General features: G+C 48.8%; 1 protein-coding gene across 1 annotated transcript; it reads left to right on the top strand.

Annotated features, from left to right (window-relative positions):
- The first annotated feature begins 12,920 nt into the window (after positions 1-12,920).
- Positions 12,921-23,352, top strand: LOC126520748 (phospholipid-transporting ATPase ABCA3-like). The gene is made up of 4 exons (XM_055077699.2): positions 12,921-13,102; positions 15,381-15,554; positions 18,569-18,782; positions 22,998-23,352. The coding sequence occupies exons 1-4, from the start codon at positions 12,924-12,926 to the stop codon at positions 23,244-23,246; spliced, it is 816 nt and encodes a 271-aa protein (XP_054933674.2). The 5' UTR covers positions 12,921-12,923; the 3' UTR covers positions 23,247-23,352.
- The last annotated feature ends 536 nt before the right edge of the window (positions 23,353-23,888 follow it).

The raw sequence follows: 23,888 nt of genomic DNA, 5'->3' as shown, positions 1-23,888 counted from the left end.
TCGTAATCAAATCGTGGTTTTGCACGTAAAACACCAGAGTTCGGTTCAATTCAGCAACATAATTCATAAGAAACCGGCTAAAAATATAGGAATGCGGTATTAGGGATCACATAGTTTATACATGATACCTGTAGGCGATACACTATTCACCGCTAACCCTCTAATACCCAAAGTGTCAGTTTTATGACGCCGAGTCCGATAGTGGAAATTTCTTATATAAACGCGGGAAACTTAAGTCGCAGCTTTCGTAGGTTACAGTTGCGTTTCTGATGCGCTGCAGCGAGTTCTCAGTTGTAGATGGTTCAGCAGAGCAGTTACTAAATTGATAAATCACTTGACAAAATATGTGTTTACTCGACGTTCCACAATTGTTTTCTTTCTTCCTCATAAATCACCGTTCCCTGGCCAGAAATAATGGTAAACAAGTTGTTTCACTTTTCCTCGGTGTGGAGCAGCACAGGGTTCCAAATTGGGCTAACGAAACGCGTTCAAACTTGCAAGGCGTACAACGTGCGCAGTGGTTTCTCGAACTAAGACGGGGTGCCAAGTGGAGGGGAACGCTCTCGACTGCGACACAGCGCTAACGGGTGCGGTGATACTAGGAAACTTCTAGTCATGCGATGAGTCGGGTCGGTTCTCAAAGAACCACGTTCAATCTGTTCAACAGAGCCGGGGTAACCAGAGATCGTCGCTATATTCTGTAACCAGAGATCGCTGGCGTTGCTCGGCTTAAGTAGGCTGATTATTCATTGCCACCACCAACGCCAAGTAAAGAAAATCAAAGAAACTCTAGAACGTTAAAAGTAAGGAGGGAATCTTAATAAGCAAGGAAGATAATAAACGAAATTAAAAGGGAGGATTATGGCGAAGTATGGTAGAACTTATTTATTAATTAACGAAGGAAAGTAGAGTAGTTCCGACGACCTGTACTTCCTATATGTTCGGCCTTCATGGCAAAGTAAGGCCCATTCGCCACTACGATTCAAAGAGACAGCGCATGAGACTCTACCTATACGCATCCATGTATCTCTCAAGACCCGTGTGTGAATACCGGTGCGCATTCAGTACTTGAATTCCCGTGCTCAGGCAGCAACTCAGCAGAATTACAGGGGATTTCAAAGTAGGTCGCGTTCAATTTGGCAGTCGTTATATCGGCGGCTTCTACAAGAATTTCATATCGCCGTACAGAATGATGACTACCACCAGGATCCCTCGTTCGGCCTCTCGGAGCTTACGATCTACACGTGGGTGTACTGGACCTTCATAGGGTCGGTGAGCTTCGGGCTGATCGTGTCGTCGTTCGTGGTGCTGCCTTCGCTCGAAGTGGTCAGCGAAGCCCGCGAGTTGCAGCTCATGACGGGCGTCTCGGGCTTCCTCTACCTGTTCGCCCATTTCGTCTTCGACTTGGCTTTTTACGCAGTCCCGATGGCGGCTATTTTCCTAGGATACTCCGCCATTTTGGACCTGCCATCGGATACACGGGGTAAGTTATACCCAATCAACACCGTGAGCAGCATGTTTATATATTCATTAACACACGAACACCAAAGTAACAAGGCCGAATCCAGATCGAAGCGGGCGGCCTGTGCACCGCCCTTTTGTTACGCTACCTAGACATGCCGCTCAAAGTCAGCAATTATAAATGGAAAAATCAGCGCACGGAGGCGCCCGCAATGCTCTTCGTGGTACTTTGCACATTTGCGGCCCACTATTCTACAGGGTGTTTTGTTTAGACCATGCATATATAAACAGCTCCCTCCAAGGCTCTAATAAAAAATCCAGTGCCCTTCCATTATGTGAAAAAGGATAACCACCGAAGCTGTGTATGTGGGCCGCTTAAGGCCCCATAGCAAATTTTGGTAATACGCTGGAAGTTGTTACGCGTTCTCTAGGGAGCGCTTTGCCACAATTTTTTTCAAATCGGCTCATTAATAGTCGAAATAGAAATATTTCAGTGCCGCGAACCCAGGATTTCAGTAGGCGGGCTCCACTGCCAAGCAAGACGCTCTCTCCACTCGCCCCATCTAGCCTACGCAGGCGAAATTCCTTTCCTGCGTTCTCCTATTCCGGACCTCGAGGATCGCATGACGCATACGTCACAGGCCTCGCCTTCGTATTTTTTGTGTTCCTTTTCTTTCGGCGCTACGCACTTCCGCTGACAGCGTCGCGCACGAGCTGTTGTCTCGTTCGTGCAGCGCACGATTTTGCGCGCTGTGCACAAGGAAGCATGACTAGCGGTACAATTCAGTGCTGCACGACTACTGAGGCAGAACAAGCGGATCACAGAGCACGATCGCGCGCTGGAACGCGCTAGAATATGGCATAATTTCGGTACCTGCACACGTGACCGCACGACCGTGGGAACAAGCAGACGAAGCGGAAGTACATCTCACATGCTTCGGTGCGAAGTAAAACAAAAAACACGCAGACATTCAGTTCGTGTGTTTTATTCATTCTCTAAACTTCAATTCGTCAATTCAAGCAACAGGTCACACAGATAACAGATGTATTGAATGATTCTCGAGTTACGTGTCACCACGAGCGACGTCACACTGCGGACACGACTGCGTAGGCGCAGGGGCACGACTATGTCACCGTCCGGCTTGGAGCGCGGCGGCCGCGAGAAGGAAAAACGGCGTTCGGTTTGAAATTTCATATCTTTCCGCGGCGTGTAGCGACGTAATACTTTGCAGACACGATCGTTATGGCGCAATGTATGCTCTGCGCTTATCAACTCAAAATCGCCAGACCTGGTGAGGGGCCCTTTAATGGCGAACTGTACCTCCGCCGCGGATCAGCCCGGCATTGCACTATCTTCGGGATCGGTCCACGCATGGGGAGTGCTTAGCGCCTGCTTCACCTCTGCCGCGGGTCGGCCCGGAATTGCACTATTCTCGGGATCGATCCACATATGGGGAGTGCTTAACACTTGCTTCACCTTCACCGCGGGTCGGCCCGGCATTGCACTATCTTCGGGATCGACCCAGGTACGGGGAACGCTTAACGCCTGCTTCACCTCTGCCGCGAATCGGCCCGGAATTGCACTATCTTCGGGATCGACCCAGGTACGGGGAACGCTTAACGCCTGCTTCACCTCTGCCGCGAATCGGCCCGGCATTGCACTATCTTCGGGATCGACCCAGGTACGGGGAACGCTTAACGCCTGCTTCACCTCTGCCGCGAATCGGCCCGGAATTGCACTATCTTCGGGATCGACCCAGGTACGGGGAACGCTTAACGCCTGCTTCACCTCTGCCGCGAATCGGCCCGGCATTGCACTATCTTCGGGATCGACCCAGGTACGGGGAACGCTTAACGCCTGCTTCACCTCTGCCGCGAATCGGCCCGGAATTGCACTATCTTCGGGATCGACCCAGGTACGGGGAACGCTTAACGCCTGCTTCACCTCTGCCGCGAATCGGCCCGGAATTGCACTATCTTCGGGATCGACCCAGGTACGGGGAACGCTTAACGCCTGCTTCACCTCTGCCGCGAATCGGCCCGGCATTGCACTATCTTCGGGATCGACCCAGGTACGGGGAACGCTTAACGCCTGCTTCACCTCTGCCGCGAATCGGCCCGGAATTGCACTATCTTCGGGATCGACCCAGGTACGGGGAACGCTTAACGCCTGCTTCACCTCTGCCGCGAATCGGCCCGGAATTGCACTATCTTCGGGATCGACCCAGGTACGGGGAACGCTTAACGCCTGCTTCACCTCTGCCGCGAATCGGCCCGGCATTGCACTATCTTCGGGATCGACCCAGGTACGGGGAACGCTTAACGCCTGCTTCACCTCTGCCGCGAATCGGCCCGGCATTGCACTATCTTCGGGATCGACCCAGGTACGGGGAACGCTTAACGCCTGCTTCACCTCTGCCGCGAATCGGCCCGGAATTGCACTATCTTCGGGATCGACCCAGGTACGGGGAACGCTTAACGCCTGCTTCACCTCTGCCGCGAATCGGCCCGGCATTGCACTATCTTCGGGATCGACCCAGGTACGGGGAACGCTTAACGCCTGCTTCACCTCTGCCGCGAATCGGCCCGGAATTGCACTATCTTCGGGATCGACCCAGGTACGGGGAACGCTTAACGCCTGCTTCACCTCTGCCGCGAATCGGCCCGGAATTGCACTATCTTCGGGATCGGCCCAGGTACGGGGAACGCTTAACGCCTGCTTCACCTCTGCCGCGAATCGGCCCGGCATTGCACTATCTTCGGGATCGACCCAGGTACGGGGAACGCTTAACGCCTGCTTCACCTCTGCCGCGAATCGGCCCGGAATTGCACTATCTTCGGGATCGACCCAGGTACGGGGAACGCTTAACGCCTGCTTCACCTCTGCCGCGAATCGGCCCGGCATTGCACTATCTTCGGGATCGACCCAGGTACGGGGAACGCTTAACGCCTGCTTCACCTCTGCCGCGAATCGGCCCGGAATTGCACTATCTTCGGGATCGACCCAGGTACGGGGAACGCTTAACGCCTGCTTCACCTCTGCCGCGAATCGGCCCGGAATTGCACTATCTTCGGGATCGACCCAGGTACGGGGAACGCTTAACGCCTGCTTCACCTCTGCCGCGAATCGGCCCGGCATTGCACTATCTTCGGGATCGACCCAGGTACGGGGAACGCTTAACGCCTGCTTCACCTCTGCCGCGAATCGGCCCGGCATTGCACTATCTTCGGGATCGACCCAGGTACGGGGAACGCTTAACGCCTGCTTCACCTCTGCCGCGAATCGGCCCGGCATTGCACTATCTTCGGGATCGACCCAGGTACGGGGAACGCTTAACGCCTGCTTCACCTCTGCCGCGAATCGGCCCGGAATTGCACTATCTTCGGGATCGACCCAGGTACGGGGAACGCTTAACGCCTGCTTCACCTCTGCCGCGAATCGGCCCGGCATTGCACTATCTTCGGGATCGACCCAGGTACGGGGAACGCTTAACGCCTGCTTCACCTCTGCCGCGAATCGGCCCGGAATTGCACTATCTTCGGGATCGACCCAGGTACGGGGAACGCTTAACGCCTGCTTCACCTCTGCCGCGAATCGGCCCGGAATTGCACTATCTTCGGGATCGGCCCAGGTACGGGGAACGCTTAACGCCTGCTTCACCTCTGCCGCGAATCGGCCCGGCATTGCACTATCTTCGGGATCGACCCAGGTACGGGGAACGCTTAACGCCTGCTTCACCTCTGCCGCGAATCGGCCCGGAATTGCACTATCTTCGGGATCGGCCCAGGTACGGGGAACGCTTAACGCCTGCTTCACCTCTGCCGCGAATCGGCCCGGAATTGCACTATCTTCGGGATCGACCCAGGTACGGGGAACGCTTAACGCCTGCTTCACCTCTGCCGCGAATCGGCCCGGAATTGCACTATCTTCGGGATCGACCCAGGTACGGGGAACGCTTAACGCCTGCTTCACCTCTGCCGCGAATCGGCCCGGCATTGCACTATCTTCGGGATCGACCCAGGTACGGGGAACGCTTAACGCCTGCTTCACCTCTGCCGCGAATCGGCCCGGAATTGCACTATCTTCGGGATCGACCCAGGTACGGGGAACGCTTAACGCCTGCTTCACCTCTGCCGCGAATCGGCCCGGAATTGCACTATCTTCGGGATCGGCCCACACGTAATGACGTTTTATTGTAGTAGGGCTGCGTCAGTAACGGCTCGTACTCGACGGCACGAACGCAGCTAGGTGGCGTTTGACGCGGACGCCGGAGGAGAAGGCTCGAGTTTTGTTTCGACACACGGACACGATCCTGCGGGAACTAGTCCTTAAAAACTTTGCCGTGAAAGCTTTCTATACATACATTATGCATACAAAATTCACCGCTGCACGCACTTGTAAACCTTCTACACACAATGTAAATAGCATTTTATCTCCTCCTTTATTCTTTCCGCTGTCCTCTCCTGGTTTATCCGACAACCCCTTCCTATCTGCCGGCCACCGTTCAGACGCCAGCCGGTCGAGCTGATAGTCAGTGTCAGCGACTGTGGGCCTCTTCTATTTGTCGTCCAGGACTGTTCAGGACTGCCGGAGACGCTGCGTGCGCAACGCTCCATTGGCTGAAGACCTAGGGCAGCCCTTCATGGGCAGTCGGGGACGAGAAATCGAAGAGTCCCAGTGCGGCCGACAGCAATTTTCTTCATTTCTATTCCTCAGATTATGTTAATACACATGCACTTACAATCAGGCGATTGTTGATGCTCACAACGAAGCCGCAGTTTCCCTGTCCGTGGCGATGTAGTCCAAATTGATGCACTACTGCGGCCGAATGCACGTATACTTATGGTCGGAAGAACAAAGATGTTCGAGTGGCTCAATGTTTGGTTATAGTCACAACCATCATAACAAATCATCAGATAACAAAACCAGAAAAAGCACAGGGTAAGTTAACTGTTACGTTTATATTGAAATTTACTAATCAGGTAAAGGTATTCAAGTAGTAAGCCAAATAAATGAATGCGAACGGAAAGACATCTTGCCGCGGGGTGGGCAGCGAACCCCCCTCTCCCGCATTACGCATGCAGTGGTTTACCAATTCAGCTACGAAATGGAGCTCTCCGGCTTCAATGTCGGTTACTGGTTGCACACTTAGTCGTCGCATACCAAATGCGAAGTCACTTGCAACAGCCTGTGTGCAGTTCATGGTGTTCGTTCTGGCTCACGATATAGCGCTCGAGATCTGCACGAAGCCCGGCAGACGACCCTTTGTTGACGCGTACACTGACGTAGCTTTCTTTCTTTCTTTCTTTAGCATCGCTTCTCGTCATCGCACTGGCATTTGCTCCTCTCGGCATATTTTTCGCCTACCTTACCACGGAGCACTCTTCTGACGGGAGCACGGCGTACGCCATCATGCTCGGGCTATTCGCAGTAGCAGGCAAGTAACCAAGAAAAAAAATTCGGCAGACGCCCTTAAGGCTGCTTACGCGTGGGAATGCGAAATCATTATAGTCCCTTTGGTGAAATGTTTTCTTTTTTTTTTTTCACGCCTTCCTGTTACGCGCAAGCTCTCGTCTGCTCTCTAACTGCGCCTCGCGATAGGGCCGAATCAAATCGCGTTGGGCGTATGAACCCGCTCGCTTGCCCGCGAGGAGTTCGTAACTCGAAGGACCGCTCAGCGACGTTGAATTGGGTATTAATGCTTTTTATTCTATGCATTTAATAATATACTCATGACGTGGCGCCACTTCCTCACCATTGGCTGCGGCACCACGTTCCTAACGACGCACGCATAGGCCACACGTTCACAAAGCCAGCTGGTGGCAGCAACTTTATTAAAATTCCGCTCAGGTAAGATCTGGCAGGCCTGGATCCTAGAACTGCCCCCTCACGAGGAGCGACCCTTCCGGCCCAGGCAACGAGGGCAGGTTACTGCGACGTGACGTGTGCAATGACGCAGACACTACGCACAATTTTCGTCATCCAGAACCGTGGAGCCGCCGTGGCGCCGGGGGAGCGTGCTCGTCTCGCACCGCGAAGGCCCGGGCTCGATTCCCACCCAGACCGAAATTTACTAAATTTTGTTTTCAAAGCCATTCGTGTGCTTCATTTACAGGAACATCCCTAGGAAATTTGACGTCATTGCGAGCGTTTTTTGACGCGTCGTTACGGTTTGTGGGCTGGACATTTTAGGTACTATCGTTCGGTCGCGCCGCCGACTACAGCGACGGATGTTCGCGTGATGCGGCATATAATGATTTCGCATTAAATTACGAAAAATGCCTCGCAGTTTCATTTTTCTAATTTGGGTGTAACGCATCCAAGAGGAACGCCGTGGCGAAGGGCTTTGGGTTAATTTTCACTTGCCTGTTGTTCTTTATCGTGAACATAACAAATACAAGTAAAGGATCATATAAATGCATTAGCAGTGTCAAAGTAGAGAAGAGTATATATACATATATATATGTATATATATATATATATATGAGAGAGAGAATGCGGCATTGCTGGAATGGTGAAACTCTCTCCACAATTTTCAGGAACGATAGTCTCCAGCGACGCCGCGCGCGTCGCAGAACGCTTTTGCATCCGGCACTTATGCCGTGGCTGTTGCTTTCTCCACGAATTGCTCACACGTAAACAAAAATTGAATTACTTGCCCGATGTCGAGGTCAAAGCTTGGTCTCGTAGCCCAGAGGACCGATATCTTAACCATTAGGCCACAAGCGCACGTCTACTTCGATCCTACTAACAGCCAACTAGCTCCGAGATAATCGCCGCATTTGCTTAACTGCTCCAAAAGCGAGCCTTCATCCAAGATGTGGATCGGACCCGCATAAATTTTTTTCGTCCTTTTTTTTTTTGCGCGCGCTTTTGCGCCAATCTGGCCGCACCAACTCGCTCAGGTCGCATTCTGCGTTTTTCCTCGCTCCCTTCGCAGGTCCCGGCGTAATCATAGGATATTTCCAGCTGGCGTATGTCTCCGGAGAGGAAATGCGATTGCCCTTCATGTTCTTCCCGCCGTTCACACTCCCGGCGGCGACGGTGCGGGCCATCAACATGAAGTACGAGGTCGCCATGTGCGACTACCTTCGGAGCAAGACGACGCCGAAAGAGAAACACGTCGATTTCTGCAAGGATGCACACAATTACGGCGCCACGATAAAGCTTTGCTGCGACAGTGAGTGCGCTGCGGTCATTCGTGCGTTCTTCCTATGCTATAGCATAGCACGTGCTATATGCTTCCTATGCTATAGCACATGCTGTCATAAAGCCTTGCCGCAGACCCTTCCGACAGCACGTGTAGAGAGCCATCATTTAAGTACGGAAATTTTTGAGGCAGTTAACGGCCGATAGGCTCATTGGTTGGTCCGGGTTAAATTGATTTATCAATGCGATTAGCATTTTTAAGATACCTCCCGCACATCTATCTATCTATCTATCTATCTATCTATCTATCTATCTATCTATCTATCTATCTATCTATCTATCTATCTATCTCTAACTGTCTTCCCGCCAACTTGGGTCATCGGGTAGTCCATGGTCTATGGGTAGAGCATCCTGCTGCTACGGTGAGGAAACCAACCGTGTCCGAAACCAACCGTCGGAACAACTTGGGTTCCTGGGTATGTGTCACTGGGTACGCGCCATTCTCACGTTGTCTGAATATAAATTCACACATGAACTACGCACGGACTTCGCAGCGGCACCGCCAGATGGCGCAGCGTGTCCAGAGGGCAGCGAGAGATGGGGGAGTCCGGCCGCATAAACGCTTGATAAATTACACGTTTCGGCGGTGGCAGTACGGTGATTCGATACATTGCTTCAAGGCTAATCGCGTTAATGCCTACATTCGTGGTGGGATGAGTTCCGCCGAAATTTTTTTAATGTGTTGATTCACCTTTCGCAGTGCTTACGTTAGGAGTGCTTGACGTGTGTGTGTTTTAAAGGTCCGAGCCTTCTGGTCCCTTCAAGGCATACTCTCAAGCGTCAGAGCGCCCTAAATAATTTACCGTAACACTTATTTCTACGAAACAATTTCGGTTTCGTTACCCAGGAGCTGCAGGCGTCATGACCTACTCACTCAGCCAAAAAAAAAATTAATGAAACGCGCCCGCATCCAGCCCTGTTGCTACGAGACGTCAGCATATTTTGGCACGTGTCATGATGGCAGGATAACGTCCAGGACGCCAAGCCGGCATCGAGAGATTAACTTTAGTATCAGATCTATTATGCAATATCTAAAACATCTTACAAGTGTCCCAACCTTCATACCTGTCAAGTGTCGTTCTTCTACGGGCGAGAATCAAGTTTTCCTTTTTTTCATGCACTCGTTCAGACATACAAATTATTTTGACGCGGTGGTTGTTGTGTGGGAAGGAGTGACAAAAAGGCAACTAAATGCCTGACAATGTACCACAACCCGCCTTAACTATACCAAAATGGGCAACTACAGTTTTGGACAACAAGGTAATGAAAGAGGCACATATAATTTTACTTATAAATAAAGAAGTAATAATAAAAAAAGCAAGAAAACACGTGACTATACAGTATTTCACAAACTGCTCGTAGAGGTAAAATTTACAAAATCTTCATCGCGCCAATAGGCCCATAAACAATTCAAAAGTACAACAAATCAGAAAGCAGACTATAAGGTTAAATATAACATTGTGACACATGTCGTTACTTCAAAAATGCTTGGAAAATGAGCATCAGCACTTTCTTTTTGCCGCATTAAACAAACCTACACGATCCCAACAATCGCGCTGCTTCTCCGTCGCAGTACTGAGAGGGCGGACCGGCGAGGTCTGGAGCGAGCCGGCCGCGCTCTCGTTCTCATCGTGCGGGATCCTTTGGGACGTCGTCATCATGCTCGCCATGGGCGCCGCGCTGTTCGCCTACCTCCTGTACCGCGCCTCGGGTTGGTCCCGACTCGGTCGCGAGGCGTCGACGCCGCCTCCGCGGTCGACCACGCCCGAGGACGCCGACGTGGCCGCGGAGAGGGCCGCGGTCGCGGACATATGCAGACAGCAGCGCTTCGGAGCCGACAACGCGCTCGTGGCGCAGGAGCTGCACAAGGCGTTCGGCAACGCGTACGCGGTGCGGGGACTGTCGTTCGCCCTGAAGCCCGCCGAGTGCTTCGGTCTGCTGGGGGTCAACGGCGCCGGCAAGACGACCACGTTCCGAATGCTGGTCGCCCTGCTCCGACTGACCTACGGCGACGCCTACATTAAGGACGCAGTTCTGTCCCGAGACACTCGTAAGGTGACGAGATCTACAGCGGCGAATGTTAGGCGAAGCTTCGAGACATTGTCGCATGCCCGCGGCGTGAAGTTAAACGGAACGCAATCCCGAGTCAAGTTTACCCGAAACCCGATAAAAGGAGGGTCGGGTCGATAAAAGTAGTATCGAGTCAGCTTTCCGGGACGAAACCGATCGTTGGGTTCATGTGTATGCTATCGGGTCGAGGTGAGAAGAGCGTCGAGGTCGAGTTTGGTCGACCTGCCTGCGAGGAGCCGGTTGGCTCCCCCCAACCGTGCAGCTTGGCAAGATACGCGTAAACGCGGTCGGTTCGGGCTGTATCAGCTCGACTGCTGGCTCCTCCCGCTTGCGTCGAGTTCATTTGAATGAACGAAGGAGCACAGCAAATTGCAGCGAGCGCTGTGCGGCCGAGAGCGGGTGCGGGGGGCGCAACTGTAAAGTTGGCGCGCCTGTAGTGCCTGTACCGAGTGGCATGTCTGGGCTGTTGCTCAAGTGTGTGTCATTCAAAAAGAAAAAAAGAAAGAAAGAAAGAAAACGGCTCCAGCGACACTACCACAGAAAGACGAGCGGTGCCTTGTGGTCCCGTAGCTGACGCTGTTACTTTTTTTTCAAGATGTTGCTCAACCAATTGGTCCTACTTCGCACTCTTGTGTGAATGGCTGTAAATCTTTGGCAACAGCTGCGTGAAGTTCGCATGCAATCCTGTGGCACGTTCGTTACAGTGACTCGGGCTTTCGTACGACCTTTGGGGAGTGAGGGAATACCCCACAAAGAGGAACGTTCTTTCTTTCGTCTGATAATTAAAACTACGTAAATAGGCCGGATCACTAATTGTTTCAACTCACGGGCAGTAAACCGGAAGGTTTACTGTGCACATAACTTGTTGCACAGAAAGTCGAAAAAAGAAACAATGTATGTTTCACAAACATACACTGAGATATTGTACTAGCACTGCGTATACATAGGCACACAAATTTATAAAGACACTGGAAACCGGAGTGCATTGTTTACATACTGAAGATGGTCTGGTTATTTGGCATCACATTCATCACACTATTAGAAAATCGAAAACCAAGTTATCATTTTGCTTGCAGCATGTCATTGCAAAAGAATCGTTGTGGAAGCTCTCTTATCAGTTTTCGGCAAAATATTTATTCCGTAAAACTTACAAAATGGAGCATTCGCAGCACAGACTTTGCCTTTCGAGTTTTAGCCAACTTATTTTCTAGAAATACAAGGCAGGGCTTTTTTTTTTTTCGTCGTATAGTGAATATCGTTGTGGAATTCCACTCCGTGAACTCAGCGAACGGATCGCCGCGGCCAAGACCCTAATGTGCTGTAACACCATTAAATTTATTGTCGTGGAGCACGAAAAACACACAGGGCATTTCCCAATCTTATACACAGGGTCATCATTTTTAAGCTTTATGGAATTTTTAAAATCACCTGCGGCAGACCGAGCTGGATTAATCGAAAAGGCAGATATTACTGGCACGAAAAATTGAAACACCTATTAAACTGATTACCCTTTTAATTAATTACTTTACGACACATATTGCAATTTGCGAATTGTAGCCGGTGAGTTTACAAGACGTATCCACTTCAAGTGAATTTCCAGATGGCACCAGCTTCGAGATATTATTTCCCAAAATGTGAGACGAAATACATGGGTGTGCCAGTTACTTTCGTGCTTCAATGCATAAAAGAACGTTTTGTTCAAAAAGTAAGTGGAACAACGGTGCACTTTTGCAGCGAGTTTGATGGCGCATATCTCTAAACAGCCGTCATTGTGCAAATTCAATCCAAGTGGATAGGCTTTGCAAACTCACCTGCTACAATTCGTAAGTAGATATATATGTGCCGTAATCTAAATAATTAAGATGATTAAGTTATTCTTAATAATTATTTGAATATGTTTCGATTTTTCATGCTAGTAAAGTCCGTCTCTTCGAATAATCCAGCTAAAAGAGAACAATCTTGCTATCTGCGACAGGTGATCTTTAAAATTTTCATAAAACTTAAACATGGCCACCCTGTATAAAGCCTTCCAGCTAAGGAACGAATACGGCTCATTGGAGACATCGAAAGCTTCGCGTCAGAAACAGCGACACATGCCTGCTTACAACGTGTATTCCTCCCGATAAGTGTTATTTTAAAAATTTTCTCTCTTCCCCTCTTTTGCTTCACACAGTGGCAATCGATGCTGGGATACTGTCCCCAGGCCGGAGCGCTGCTAGAAAAGCTCAGCGCTTACGAGACGCTCTACCTGTTCGGTCGCCTCCGCGGAGTGCCCGAGGATAAGTTGGCCGCGGTTGTAGAGAACATGATCAACATCGTAGACCTCCGCGAGCAAGCAGCTAGGATATGCAGCTACTATAGGTACGATTTCCGTCCTCCACAATCCATACATTCGGTAATCTTCGTACATAGAGAACCAAATCACGATTCCAATGACCTACCGAATTCCGTGTACGAGCGTGACGTTCTTCAGTGCCACCGAATCGCGCATGCAGCCCTAAAGTACTGGTGGCATCTGAGCCACGTCGTGAATCACGCTGCACTCAAGAACGAGCCGCTACCGGCGCCATTGGCGACAGCTCAGCCGCGGAACTCTGTCCATCATGTAACTCTAGCTTGAGATGCGCATGCCGAACCAAAGTGGGCGCTGGCTACACTCGACGTACGAAAGCTTCTTATGACGTAGCCTTCAGACGCACGCTTACAACGCTTGAACGTGTTTGTGTGTAGAGGTTCTCTCATGGCACACAGCTGCGTAACGTGGAATTTTGGGAGAGTTCGGTGGCCTTGATTCATGCCTCAGCGCCAAACGCAGTTGGACCATAGCCGTATGAGGGCTCGTGTTTGAGCGTCAGCGTTGGCGGCAGGAGATGGTGGACTCGAAACACACTGCTGCGGGTTAGCTACCGGTAAAGAAAATTATAAAGAAATTTTGAGAATTGTCCACTACTAACATTCTTTGACTCGGCTGTAACTTAGCTTTCGCCAATGCTTCCCAAATTTCAGTTAGCCCACACCCAAATTTTAAGTTGGCCAACGACCAAATTTCAAGTTGGCCTACCCCCAAATTTAAGTTGGCCCACGCCCAAAAGTTGGGCCACCCCTAAATACTAGGTTGATTCAAGCTGGCCCACCCCCAAATTTCTGTTGGCCCATCCTATACCTGAGGCTTTCAATTGGCCCCCCTAGGCTTTCCCATGCGTTTTCTATGGAGCCCTATGTATCCCTATGGGTAAGGTGCCACGCTTTTCGCGTTAAGGACACGATTTTGCTAACAATATTGCCGGGGTACTCGCCAAAGAATGCTTACGCATTAAACAATTTTGTTATTTTTTTCAATTGTTCCTTATCGCTTATAAAGCTACCGATCATCTACATTTGTTCTATTATAACGATGAAACGTTTGAATTTCGCAATTTGTGCATTTTTGCGCAGATACAAGACATTACACTTTCCGCGTGACAGACAGATTCTGCAGGGATGCTCGCCAAAGAATGCTTACGCATTAAAAGTGGTACAAGCGTTCCACTGCACGACACTCCGCTTTCTATAAGAATCGGCCGGTTGAGGAAAAAACCTCGCGGTACTTCATCTCCAATCGAAACCAATTCAGGCGCAAACAATTCTCGGGTGTGTTTTTTGTATCTTTAAATCTTATGGCTTCTGGCGTCCCGAAGGGTGCACAGGATGCTGTAACGGAGAGCTCCGGAATGATGTTTACCAAGTGGAGTTCTTTGATGTGCACTTCAATTGAAATACACGTGCATTTTTGCCATTCGGCCCCACCAGAAAGCGACCGCCGCGGACAGCAATCGAACCCGCAGAGTCCCATAACCACTGAGTCACTGCAGCGGGTGACGTTCTGCAGCTGAGATGATGAGAAAGAAGTTTAGTTGGGCAGGTCATGTTAAGCACAGTGGAAATAGAAAGCAAACGGTAGCGTAACCGGTAGTACGTCTAATGGAGTGCCAAAGTAGTCGAGGGCAACTAGAGCGCTGGGTGGCGTGAATATGCTGCTGATTATCACTGTCAACGATATTCGTGCCGTTCATTCATCTGGCCTAGATACTGCTAGTAAGTTTCTTTTGTATAAATGGTTGAAATTATTGCCTTATTTACCTGCCTATGAGGCAAGGTGCGTGAACTGGGTTTTGCTCTCAAAGTTAACCATTACAGTTAGACATAAGTTATACATTATCAGACTATGGGTATCAGATAATGGGCTATCAGACTATTTTGTATATCGGACTATGGTATCGGCAACCTCAGTGCTAGCAGGATTAGGTGGATGGATTAGAGTGGGGAAATCGAGGGCTTATAGAATGGGTAACAATGCCGCTGTGACAGGTATTCGTTCTGCAGCAGACATAAGGCGTAAAATACGATGGTGACGATGATAACACCTATAAACACGAGCGTTCTATCGTTTTCTAAACCTCCCGCCGGAACGCGGCTGTTACGCTCGAGAATCGAACCAGTGACGTCGAGCTTAGCAGCAGAACGCTGTATGCATGTACGGATGCGCTGATCAACTACTGCAGTGTTTTGCTTCGCGATAATGGTGTGAAGAACACTGCATGCCCTCAACGTGCATAACATGGTCCGTCATTTTCTCTTTTTCGATTAACGTCGGTCGCAGCGGCGGTAACAAGCGTAAGCTGTCCACAGCCGTGGCGATGATAGGCTTCCCTGAAGTGGTGTTCTTGGACGAACCGTACGCCGGCGTCGACGTGCTAGCCCGGTCGCATATTTACCGGGGATTCGACCGAATTAAAAGTACCACAAAGAACACCATGGTGCTCACGTCGCATAGGTAAGTATACGCGCACACTGCTTACCATAACAAGAAAGAAAAGAAGAAAAAAAAAAAGAACGCCGGCAGAAGTCGCATTGAAGCTAAACACTGAAGCAACTTGTAAGCTTAACGACAATGTAGCACAACGACACAAAGAGACGCGTAGACACTCGTCACAGGTGGTTTGTTACGCTCTCTTGGTAATTTTGTCGTTGAGCTACATAGATATGCCTTTAAGCAAGCACCAACTAGCCCAATAACACGTTCTCCTTTAGCTTACTATCGTGCTGGATGGAGCTAATTGTTTATGTCTCATGATACTAAGATTACAGCGCGAAAAGAAGTCAGCTAAAACGTCTATCAATAAACAACGCTAATTGTCAATGCTCGGCTAAAATACAGCCATCATACGGAACGTGAGAACCGAGGCGCGCACTGAGCGAACGCGGGCCACCGCGTACACGCGAGTGCTACTGGTTTCGGTTGCGCAGGCCGGAAAAGGCGAGTCTGCAGCATAGCTGGCCAAGACGGCAGAAGTAAGGAGCGCTTGCCATCGGGGGGAAAGGAGCAGTAATCCCGTATAAATGCTGCTTATCTCGAACCGACTAAGATAGTTTGTGAAAGTAGTGCAAGGTACGGGTTCGTTTCGTGTCTTTCCTGTCAGTTTTCCTGTGTATTCAATCTCAGCAGCGCAACCACGCATTATTTTTTTTTTTTTTACGATCATGTAATACCAATTACCGCAGCCCGCGTCGAAGCATGTTGGCGTGCAAGCAACGTTTTCAGCACCACGCGCACATCCCCAGTTGTGTACACAGAGTAGAAGCTGCCCTGTTCGGAGATGAATGCAAGATTGAGCATTTAAGACGCGAAACGTCGAGTGTGCGCACGGAAAGTGTACGGGGTGATCATTTTTAAGCTTTCCGGAATTTTTTAAACATCGCCTGTCCCAAACCACACAGTTCTATCTAGATTGTTCAAAGAGACCGTCGGGCATTACTCGCACGAGCAATCGAAACACATATTCACCTAATTAACAAGAATTCACTCATTAATTTCCTAAATAATTACTTTACGACACATATCGGACAATATAGGAATTGTAGCCAGTGAGCTTGCAAGGCGTATATCCACTTGGAATGAACTTCCAGGATGAGCCCAGTCAGGAGATATGCGGCATCAAACTCGCCGTGAAAATGCACTGCCACTCCATTACGATGTGCACAGCGCTTGTCCTCGTCGTTGCTTTACTTGTCTTTGCCCGTGACCCACGCTGTGCCAATCGTAATGGAATACCGACTAGCCCAGTCTCGTGCCTGACTGTCGTTCCACTTACTTTTTCAATAAAACGCTCTTTTATGCATTGAAGCACGAAGTAACTGGAACGTCCATGTATTAATTTCGTGCCACACTTCGGGAAATAATATCTCGAAACTGCAGGATGTCATCCTGGAGATTCATTTCAAGTGAATACGCCTTGCAAACTCACCGGCTACAGTTCAAAAGTTGCAGTCTGTGTCGTAAAGTAATTAAGTGAATTAGTAAGTTTTTGTTAATTAGTTGAATATGCGTTTCGAGTTCTCGTGCAAGCAATGTCCTCCTCTTCGTATAATGCAGCTCAAGGACAAGAGGTATGCTATCTGTCACCGGCGATCTTTAAAAATTCCGGAAAGCTTAAAAAATTACCACCCCGTGCAGTGTACGAGTCGCTATGGTCAAAAGGGCAAATGCCTGGATGACAAACTGCGCTAAGAATTGAAGTTCTCGTGAAGTGCGGGGCATTTGGCACGTGATTGGGTGACTTTTACTTCTTCTATCTTGCTACCACTTTTCTTGTGGATTGTAAATAAGCATTCACAAATAAACGACACCACTCGACAGTCAGTGCTTGTCCTCGTCGCCGTACAATCAAGCTTGCCCTGTGTTCTGCCTCTTTCGCGCTGTAACCCTAGAACCATCAATTTGTATTCGCAGGGCATACTTTCAACATCTACTTTGCGGGCAACCATTAGGTTGATTAATAAAGAAAATAACAACAGGCGAGCTTTTTTACGCGCACGGTGCAACTTGCGCGCGGCGGCTGGATTCCCGGAGCGTGCTGACACCCGTTCGTGCCACCCTGACATCGAGTCCTTGCTCGAGTCGGAAAGAGCAGGTCTATTAGTCATTCATGTAATCATTTTGCGATACGTGTGTTTATTATTGCATTTATCTTTTTTTCTGGCTATATCTTTCGCCCCTGCGCAATAAACTTTAGTTTGAAGTGCGCGCCCATGTCTTGTGTTCATTTAATCTTATAGTCCCACTGTCTGCAAAAGTATAGGTCTACCTTTAGGTCTACCAGGTCACTTAGAGGGTGCCGCAGCCTCAAACGTTGATAACTCACTGTGGAATGCGGTCCTTCAGCACTTGTCACCATTGTGCATTGAAGTGCGTGCGAATACGGAGATGCCGGAGCTAGCACACGACATTTATTAGATTCTCCATGCTCCGACTATATGATTTCTGGGAAAGTGGCGTTGTGATATGGTTGCGATGCTGGAGCAACTAAAACATTTATACATCTTTGGCCGCCACAGTGGACTATTGGCTCCCATATGAATTCGGCAATTCCATCGTGTATAAGCGCGCGCGCGTCGCGCTCGCCTATACACGATGCCGTACCTAAAGATAGACGAGGTCTGCGGTCGACGTGTACATTCATATAACCCTCATCGCCTGTATATGGTGGCGCGCGAATACCACGTGCGCCCCCCGATCTCGGAGGCTATGGTAACACGTCACTAGTCATATGCAGATGTGCACGTTCATATAACCTTCATCGCCTGTATATGGTGGCGCGCGAATCACGCGTGCGCCGCCCTATCTCGGAGGCTACGGTAACACGCCACTAGTCATCTGCACATGGCGCGGATGTTATACAGCCAGTCGGACGCGCACGCCAGATCCGAGCCTAATGTTAGGGTGCAACAGATGCCAAGTTTCACCACCATGAAATACTTTATAACGGTGTGTCCGACGTTCCTTCGCAGCATGGATGAATGCGAGCTGGCCTGCGACCGACTGTGCATCATGGTCGGCGGCCAGATGGCGTGTCTGGGAACGCTGCAGCACATCAAGGACAGGTTCGGCAAGGGCTACAAGCTGCAGTTCCTACGACCCGAAAACGTAACCGTTGGACCGCAGGAGCTTGTCAAAGCCATCGCCGATGCTTTTCCGGGAGTTACGATCGTTGAGGAGCAGTGGGTGCGCGGGCGTTTCAGTCTTCGATTGTACCACAGCAGGACGTCAGATACGCAAACGCTTTACATATGCGATTCGTAGCACACTCGACCTCTTTGTCGACAGCTTGGAAACTGCCTTAACTGCGTGGATCCGCCCAACTGCGTGATGAAATCCATTGTAGCCCGGCCAATTTCGTTGGCCAGTATAAATGTGATACCAGGGGCTTCGGAGCCGGGGAGACAGCGGGGGCTAGTGCCCCTACAGGCTCCAATGCAGAAGGGCACTGCCCCCCCCCCCCCCCACGTAATATAGTAATTCAACATTAATTAAGCAATAACGAAAGGTGTGTGTAAGCGAAATCTCCCTTCCAATCCCCGGCTCCTGCCTCTACACTCAAAATACACTTCCGCAGCCTTTGTTTGAACATATAGCTGCTGTTCGGACGCAGCCTTCGCAACAGCACGTGAAACACGATATATGCATCCGAGTCACTTATCGTGACTCGTTACAATAACAGCACCTCGCGCATAGCTCTGGCTGCACTTAATTTGTCGACAACGGAGTGCGAAATGACTTTCCCTGCCATACCCTACAACTTCGTTCTGATGCTGCCGCCGCCTTGCGTTTAAACAATGGTCAGTCTGTCTTAATTGCTTTCTTCCATACGACGAAGGTATCTCGTATCGACCACAGCTGCCTGACGCTATAGACAAACACTCTGCCGCGAGTGCAAACGTAAGCCTTTTCGTTGACAACGGCTGGTCATTTCGCACAGCGCACATACCTCTGCAGACGGGAGAGTGGGTGGAAACTTTTTGATGCGAGAGCATCAAATGGCCCATTGAGCGATAAAGTCGGCGTCTGTAGCAGCGAAACGGCACCTAAATTCCCGTTGGCTGCGATGCCGCATCACGAGCGCGCCTTGAAGGAGCAGAGCAGGCGAATCGGAACACCTGCTGGCACGCTAGCGCGCCAAGTGTTGCGTGAGGGGAGAGGGAAGCCGGTACACGTACAGTCTGTTATCTCTGTCTCCCCCCTCCCCCCCTCCCCCACTGCATGGGCTTAGCTGCTGCGCGCGCCTGCCGGGCTTGGTGGCCGCTGCTGCTTCCTCGGTCACCCGTCGCGCAGGGCGTCCGTGGCATGCGGCGTCGGCCAGGCGGCTGGTGCTGCTTGCTAGCTCGGCCAGCACGTAGCGCTAATGGAGAAAACTCGAAGGACCACTCAGCGGCGTTCCATTGGACATTCGTGCTTTCGCATTCACAACTCATAGTGCTTAGGTGTCCTCGGCTTTTTTTTTTTTTTTTTTTTTTTTTTACGTAGTGCTAGTAAGAAAAAAAAATTATACAGTACGCGTTTTTATTTCGCATAGCCCACATACCTCTGCAGACGGAGACCGAAGATTGGGTGGAAGCTTTATTTTACTCAATGCTATTAAAAAGAATAATATAGTAAGCGTTTTTATTTCGCATAGCCCACATACCTCCGCTTACGGGAGATTTGGTGGAATTTTTATTTTATTCATTGCTAGTAAGAAAAGGAATTATACAGTACGCGTTTCTGAAATTCACACGGACATAGTGGCACATGCCATGCGTGCCTATCGGTCACTTGACTCGACCTTGACGGATTTTCTTCTTGTGCTTTCAGTTTTATTCGGCACATTATGGCATTGTTAAGTTCAATGCGCAGCATTTGCATTTCTTTCGGCAGGCGCTTACAAGCACACACAAAGTACTGAGGTAACACTGAAGTCACAAAGCGTCTGCCGACCCACATCGTGCCAAGCTTCGTAATGAAGATATACAAAATAAGCTATAAAATTTTAGGTGCTTCGTTGACGTCCTGAAGAATACGCGTAAGTTGTTTTGGACGTGGGAAGTAGCTAGTTTTTAATCTCATTGTCTGCAGCACCGCCGGGTGATCACTTAAGAGGAAGCTTTAGCTCGGGTGCTCCTTTCTAAATACATGTAAAAGGAGAATTCGTTTTTCTCGGCAACACTGCACCAAGTTTGATGAGGTTTGTTGCATCTGAAAGAAAAACTTAATATCTAGTGACTGTTCGTGTCTAATTTTTGATTTAGGTCGTAAAGTACTTATTAAAAATTGGCAAAAATCTAATGTTTTCGAGAAACGAAACTATCAAGTTTACAACTCTAACTCAGCAGCGAAAAATTATAATGCGATTCTGTGAATTGCATCTAATAGAACATCTAAAGCGAACAAAATTGATATGTTACACATGAATCTCAAAAAAAACGTTGTAACATGGAAATACAGCTTTTGCAGAACCCTTGTAAACAGCGTAACAAATTCACGTAAGACGTAAAATAACATATCGAATTTGTCCGCTTTCAATGATATAATGGATGCCGTTCACAGAACCACGATATCTGTTCTTGATGCAGAGCTATGCGTTTGTAAACTTCGTGCTTCTATCTTTTTCAAGCTTTCGGTTGAAAATTCTTGCAACAAAATTCATGCGCCAAATAGAAATTCCGCTTCCAACAGTCACTAGAATTTAACTTTCTCTCTCAGATGCAACAGTTTTAATTAAAATCGGTCCAGGGGTTATCACAGAAAAACATGTATTTGAATAGGCCGCGTCGGAGTTGGGCCCAAGCTAAAGCTTCCTCTTAAGTGAAAGCATTTCAATTGCCTTGTATAGGCTTACGTAAGTCGTGCATATAAAAGTCACATAGACGTTGGTTTTTGAGCGTTATATTGCATTTGATTTTTTGAAGGGACACAGGAGAGATACACTGAATCATTCTAAATTGATAAAGTAATCTTCCCGGACTCTATATTTTCATTTGATTTCACGGTGATAGGGTGACTATAGAAAAAAAAAAGGTCAAAGTTAGATTTTTGAATTTCGCGCCAGAGCTCCAGGCCCGGTGCGTAAATGTGACGTCACGAATTGTGTAATACTTTTACACATTTCGGCCGTTGTTGCTCATTAAAGGGACACTAAAGTGAAAAATGATTTCTTCTGCATCCGTAAATTACCCTTCTACAACACCAAAAACACCACGCTTACAACGATAAGACGTTTGGTAAGCCAGAAAAAGCTCAAGAACGACATACGGGTGGTGACCTCTACTTAAGTTCCCGCACCTGAGGGCTGTGACGTCTTGCATTTTGATGGCATCTTGTAGGGCCTACTAATTATATATAGCGGTACAGATTGACTACATTGTGTTCTAAAGGAACCAAATATTAAACATGGCAAGTTTCAGGAACCTTTATTCAGCCAACGCGGCCCAAATGCGAAAACATACTTTGGAATCCCTGACGTCACGCTAACGTACCGGCGCTGGGGTTTCGGCGCGAAATTCAAATACTGACATTTCGACCTTCATTTTCTCATCTAATAATCAAACTACTTTTTTTTTAAATGACTGCCTGCAGGGTTCTCAAAGAATGCTTCATTAGTCTAAACTGATTAATCGTTTCGCTTTAGTGTCCCTTTCAATGCCCTTGAAATTTTCCAAGTTCCGTCTTTGAGTGTATTATAACACTATGCGCTCGATCTTTAGATAAAGATGTTACTAGGCACAAGCTGGCGGCGCCAAAATCGATGACGTCATGGCGGGGCGGTGCGGGAACTTCAAGGCGGCGGCGCCACTTGTCTTTCCGTTTTGCGTCCTTTCTGGCTTACCACGCACCTGCTCACAGTATGAGTAGAGTCTGTTTTTTTTTTCTTTTTTTTGTCTTCTAGAAGGGTAATTCGCTAATTTGGTAACGTTTGTGTTAGCGTTTAAGCATCATAGTGCAGTTCTTTAGAACGAAAGGCGGTCGTGGTGTCCCTGGTTCCCTACTGCACACTATGTGGAGTCTTCACTGAATCATTGAAGGGCTTCCTTAGTGAATGATTTATTTATTTTTGGCAAAGGCAGAAAGGGATGGTCCCTATAGGCGAGAAGCGATAGCATTAACATCAGTTTCTTCTCTGACCTCGTACATTAGGCTCAGTGCATTACAGCAAACAGCACTGTCAACGCCATGCCTGAAGTATAGTACAGAGTGAACTGATTGGTAGCCTCACAGCACGTAGAGAGAATACCATCAGCACACTTGCAAAAGTAAGGATATAGCTACAGTAAGTTCTCGATCACGGAAATGGCGAAATCGGACGAACACGAGGAAGCGTCCGGTTTCATGTGGCCGGGACCGTTGTTATTCTCTTCTCCGTGACATGTCTCACATTCTGTGACCACTTAAATTTGCCTTTCGCAGAAATCCGTCGAGTGCCGCACGCAGGACAGGCTTCCATGGAGCCAGTTGTTCAAGAAGATCGCGGCCCTGGAAAAGAACTTTGCCTTCGAGCACGTTCTCGTGTCCGACAACACACTGGAGCAAATCTTCATCGCCTTCGTCCGGAAAGCGCAAAAGAACAAAACCCGCAGGGACGCAGTGCCAGCCGCGAACGCGAAGGCAGGCGCAAGTGCAAGTGCTACGGGCATGCTGCAGGAAGCAGCGTTATAAGTATCTTCTCGAATCTTTTCTTTAGGAAAAACAACCTCTTCAAGTCATCTATGAATGTACGAATTTCATCTTCTTGAAACATAATAAATACTGATTGATTGATTGATTGATTGATTGATTGATTGATTGATTGATTGATTGATTGATTGATTGATTGTACTCTGTTAACTGTGATGGCGATCGCTTTGGAGTGCCCTTTGGCGCAGCAAAGTAGTCTATTGGGAGCAACAAATGAACCGTCTGTGGAAAAACAACACGAGTAGCCTCTATTGACTCATGCGCAGTTTCTTGTTAGATGTTTTTCTTTGTCCTTTAGTGTTTCCTTTACTAATAAATCGGTTGATAGTCGGTGCGCCTGTCGTTCAGTGCCAACTTGTGCCTGCATGAATGAGCACCAACTTGTTCAGTTCTGTCTTTAGCAAATGAACACTCTGAAGCTTATGAAGAGGCACAGTTTCGCAAATATTTATTCCAAGACACTGCAGTATTGACACATTCCTTAAGAAGAATCGATATACGCTCTAGTGTGCGCACGTGTGTCTCTGAAAGATCGTAGAAGATGAACTGCAGTCATTTTGCTTCATTTTTCCCTAGGGGAGTCCTGATTTTTCTTTCGGAACCCATGACCTCAGGCCACCTTGC

The sequence above is a fragment of the Dermacentor andersoni genome, chromosome 3, assembly GCF_023375885.2.
Source record: "Dermacentor andersoni chromosome 3, qqDerAnde1_hic_scaffold, whole genome shotgun sequence".
NCBI lineage: Eukaryota > Metazoa > Arthropoda > Arachnida > Ixodida > Ixodidae > Dermacentor > Dermacentor andersoni.
Note: the sequence above shows the minus strand (reverse complement) of the source record. Positions and strands in the feature narration are given on the sequence as shown.

Coding starts and splice junctions, on each gene's coding strand:
- LOC126520748 (XM_055077699.2), top strand. CDS start 12,924: ATGCTGGGATACTGTCCCCAGGCCGGAGCGCTGCTAGAAAAGCTCAGC. Junction 13,103..15,380: donor AGGATATGCAGCTACTATAG/GTACGATTTCCG, acceptor CGTCGGTCGCAG/CGGCGGTAACAAGCGTAAGC. Junction 15,555..18,568: donor ATGGTGCTCACGTCGCATAG/GTAAGTATACGC, acceptor GTTCCTTCGCAG/CATGGATGAATGCGAGCTGG.